This window comes from Phaethon lepturus, unplaced genomic scaffold, assembly GCF_000687285.1.
Source record: "Phaethon lepturus isolate BGI_N335 unplaced genomic scaffold, ASM68728v1 scaffold35425, whole genome shotgun sequence".
NCBI classification, from domain to species: Eukaryota; Metazoa; Chordata; class Aves; order Phaethontiformes; family Phaethontidae; genus Phaethon; species Phaethon lepturus.
Genome location: NW_010538996.1, coordinates 1,693 through 6,134, shown reverse-complemented (window position 1 = coordinate 6,134; position 4,442 = coordinate 1,693). Strand labels below are relative to the sequence as shown.

Genomic DNA, 4,442 nt, shown 5'->3' with positions numbered 1-4,442 from the left:
AGTGCTGCAGGCTCCGGCTCTGGTCATGGCGTGTTCTCCAGCACACCCCAGCGAGAGCCCAGCGGGCCGCATCGCTTCAGGAGCATATGGGATATTAACACTGGATGCTCTCTCCTTGTGGGCTGCTGGATTTGAATGCATCCTCTTTATTTTGTGATGACTGAGGGGAGAGGATTAGCCGAGTGCAGATGCAGGGGCTGGAGAGGTGCCTGCTGGGTGAGACAGAGGTGTGAGGTGCCTGGGGGGGATGCAGAGTACGTGGGAGACCCTGATATGTTGATCTCTACTTACTAAATCCTTTTTTCTCTGCACAGATGTTTCCCGCTGGGCTCTGGCTCTAGGATGTTGGAGAACCGAGAGGAAGTAAGACCCTTTCTGACTCGGGTTTTATCTGTTCCTGGCTGGGGTTTGTCAGCACTGGAGTGGGTGGTCTTGGCTGAGTGCTGCGTCGAGGGGTGAGAGGTGCTGAACGCTGGGCAGGGTCTGTGGGATGGAGCTGAGGGGTTGCTGGCGATAGGGATGGGAAAGACCGGTGCTGCTCTGGGGCAGGATGGCTGGACAAGCCAGCATGGTCGTGGGCACCTGTCCCCAGGAGCCCCGCTGAGCCCTGCGAAGGGGGTGATGCTGGCCTGGGGCGGTGAGCACTGCCTCCCCAGGCTCAGGCAGCGTTTGTGCCGTAGGAGCTGACCACGGTGCGTGTTCAGGACCCCCGGGTGCAGAACGAAGGCTCCTGGAACTCCTATGTGGATTATAAAATCTTCCTCCATGTGAGTTGTGGCGGGGGGAGAGAGGTGAGCTGCAGAGCTCAGTTGTGCTGAACGTGAGGCTCATGAGTGGGGTTGTTTGGCCATGTCTGGCTGTGCTGAGTGGGGATGGAAGGAGCCACAAAGGGGGAACCCTCAGCAGTCCATCCCTCCTTCTGTGCTGTCTCCGTGCCCTGGAGCCTGCTCAGATTTTCTTGGTGCTTTCAGCTCCCCCAAGGCTCCCAAAGCCCAGTGCTTCGAGGGGATCCTTTACTCACTGAGCTCAGGGTTCTGTGCAGGCAAGATCCCGCCCTCCTCTGCCTTGCTACCCCTCAATCACGTGGATTTATTTCTGTGGTGGGTTTTTTTGCAGACCAACAGCAAGGCCTTTACTGCCAAGACCTCATGCGTGCGGCGCCGGTACCGTGAATTCGTGTGGCTGAGGAGGCAGCTCCAGAAGAATGCCGGCTTGGTGTAAGCATGCCTTGTGCTCCCTCCTTTCCCCCACCTGCAGCCAGACATTGCCCTGGGGATCCCAAATGCTCTCTGAACAGATCTGGATAGAAACCCCAGACATTAACACAGGATACCTGAGCTCCTGGGATCCAGCTCTGCACAAAGCAGGGTCCTGGCTGCCTCTGCCATGGTGTCCCCATGTCTCCTTGCTCTGGCACCGGGGTGATCTGACCCTGAACTGCTGCCTCTGTGCCTGCAGGCCTGTCCCAGAGCTGCCCGGGAAATCCACCTTCTTCGTGGGCAGCACAGATGAGTTCATTGAGAAGCGGAGACAGGGGCTGCAGCAGTTCCTGGAGAAGTGAGTAGAGCATTTGTGAGGGCAGGATGGAGGGAGAGAGCACACTGCTGCAGCCTTCCTTATAAGGTGCTGGCTGTGAGGTGGCCGTGGAACTGTTGATGGTCACCCTGCTGGTGTGGGGCACACTGGTGGGGCAGGACTCAGTGTGCTCACTCGCCCTCCTCTCTCTGTACACAGGGTTGTGCAGAACGTGGTCCTCCTCTCCGACAGCCGGCTGCACCTTTTCCTGCAGAGCCAGCTCTCGGTGCCCGAGATAGAGGCGTGCGTGCAAGGCCAGGGCTCGCAGACAGTGACAGAAGCCATCCTGCACTACGCCATGTCCAACTGCGGCTGGGTGCAGGAGGAAGAGAGCCGCCTCACACTGCTGCCGGGAGGAGACCTGCACGGCAGGTAACACAGGCAGGGAAGGACGTGCCGGGAGTGCCGCCAGCAGGGCAGGCCCCAGCTTCCCTTGCTCTGCTTGGAGCTGCTTTGTGCTGGCTGGAGCAGGCCTGGCTACCGGCAGTGCTCTGGGCCAGCTGGTGACTTGCTGGCTGCACCTCCCCTTGTCAGTGCCTGCAGCTGTGGGGCTGGCTACAGCCTGATTTGAAATGGTTGGTGTCTGCGCAAGGGACTTTCACCAGTAGGAAACAGCCTCTGCTGTGAAATCAGAGGAGCTGCCAGGCTTTCTAGAGACCCCTGAATGTTTTTGAGCTTTCTGTCCCATCCTTGTTAGAGTTGTTTGAGGGAATGAAGTTGAGCATATGTTCCCCGGCCCTGCACACCAAATGGGCAGGATTCCTGGGGCTCAGGCAAGCGGAGCTGGACGTCTCGGGCTGTCATCAGCAGTCTCCTGTACTGCCCTCCAGGCTGCCTGGGAGGGTGACCTGTTCTGGCTGTGGCCAAGGCTTAGCAGAAAAGAGCTGGAGTCTCTCAGAAGAACTTAAGCTGAGATTTACAAAGGTCTTTGGCTGCTTTCCCCCATTAATCTCTGGGGAGCAAGGAGCCTTTGGAGGCTTTCAAAGCTCAGGCTTTCTGTGCGTCTTGCCTCGGTCCTCGCAGCGTGAGTGGCATCTGTAATTCCTAATGCCCATCAGAGCTCCAGAGTGCCTGCTGCATGCTGAGGAATTAACCGGGCACCTCCCTGTGGGGTGGCTGCCCCCCCTGCAGCCAGCTGAGGGTTTTCTGTACCTGGGGAGGCAGCTGACTTTAGAAGAGGGCATTCTCAACCTGCCGCTGCTGCAGCTCCCTGCAAGAAGCTGAACAAGCGCAGACATCACCTGCGTGTTTCGAGTCCTGCGGCAGGCACGGGGTCCCTGGCAGAGGTGCTCAGTACCTCAAATAAGGTATTTACCTGCTAAAGCAGGGGCCATGTCTGGTCGCCTGCATCACCCAGTGCCCATGTTTCTTCATCTTGGTTTTCAAATAGCAGGAAGAAAGAGGTGCCTGGACTTCAGCGAGAGCCCTGTTTTTAAATAGAGCCCTTCTGGTTGAAGGAAGGGGTTTGAGGGCATGCAGCAGCCCAGGCTAATGGGTAGATACCCAGGCTTCGTGCGTCCCTCAGCTGCCCGCGCCGTCTGCCCCTCGCTGGTGGCAGTCTCTCCCCCCTTGCCTGCTCCGGGCTCGCGTGCAAGAGTGAGCGGCTGCTGCTGTGGCTGAGCTGGCTGGAAGCCGAGGGCTGTGGTGGGGCTGTGCGGAGGGGACGCAGCCTTTGCTGCACAGAAGAGGTTGTGCCAAGGAGGCAGCGGTTGACATGGAGACATGCGGGCAGCTCGGGCCCTGCATCTTCCCCGCATCCCTTCTCCGCTCTGACCTGTTTTCTCTTTCCAGCTGTGCCGGCCTGGGAAGCCCGCAGGGTCCGAGCTGCCTAGAGTCCTTCCCGTACTGGAGCGACTTCGGCATGGACGATACCCACTCGGACAGTCCGGATGAGCCAGCTGAGCCCTTGGGCGGGCGGCGTGAGATGCAGTAAACGGCTCTAGCAGCCTCGCCTGCCTTCCCCGGGCCCTGCAGCCCTTGCTGGAAGAGGACCGCTGCTGAGCCAGAGGGATGTCCAGGCTGGTGGGACTGGGGCTGCACTGGGAGCATGGCCTTGTCCTGGGCTGTCTGGTGCCTGGGGCTACGTGCTCTCTCCTTGCTGACCTCTCGACTGTCCTTGATGTCCCAGGCGGTGTGTTTGTATCGCTCTTCTCTTTGGAGAAGAGCTCTAGTGGTTAGTGAAACCTGTGTGTGTTATTCCCATGGCCTTTGCGCTCTGACTGGAGCAGTAGCAGGGCTTAATTAGGTGGCAGTGCCAGCGAGGCTCTGTGTTCTTCTCACGTCAGGGACATTCAGGCATGTCCCTGGCCCGGGGCAGGGTGGGATCACATCCAGCACGACGGAGGAAGGAGCTGCAGGCTGGGAGCAGGGGCTGGCTGCTGCCCAGCGGGTCTCTTCAAGTTTAGTCCTGTTTTCCCCTCCGTGCTGCAGGCAGGACAGGCTGCGTTTCCCCGCTAACAGCCGCACTGTGCAGCTCCTGGGGAGGGTGGTCTCAGCTGCGCCGAGCCGGAGCCCACACGTGGGGTGCAGATACCGTACCCACACCTGGGGCCTCCTGGCACAGCTCGCCCCGCAGGTTTCCTGCAGCTGGGACAAAGAGATGAGCTCCCCCCTGGGAGCACGGGAACGAGTCGGTGGGGAGGTAGAGGGGGGGCAGTTTGTCTCCCCTGCCCTTTTGAGGGGCTGCCCCTTCCAGATGGGCTCTTTCCTTGCACACCGACTGCCAGGCACAAGGGTGCCTCAACAGCCAGGATCTAGTTTGCTTGGAAAGAAGGAGCATGTAGCTGCCTCGGAGTTGGTATCCGGCAGCGCTTGGGCTCTGGCTACTCCTGAGGCCGCTCCCTGCGCTCTCCTGCACCCCTTCCTCC

General features: G+C 59.7%; 1 protein-coding gene across 1 annotated transcript; it reads left to right on the top strand.

Moving 5' to 3' along the window:
* Positions 1-312: 312 nt before the first annotated feature.
* Positions 313-3,820, top strand: SNX11 (sorting nexin 11; the record flags this gene model as incomplete). The annotated part of the gene is made up of 6 exons (XM_010286997.1): positions 313-363; positions 681-767; positions 1,117-1,217; positions 1,459-1,557; positions 1,735-1,947; positions 3,367-3,820. Coding segments are annotated over 6 exons (693 nt in total), but the record flags the coding sequence as incomplete, so codon positions are not given.
* Positions 3,821-4,442: the final 622 nt, after the last annotated feature.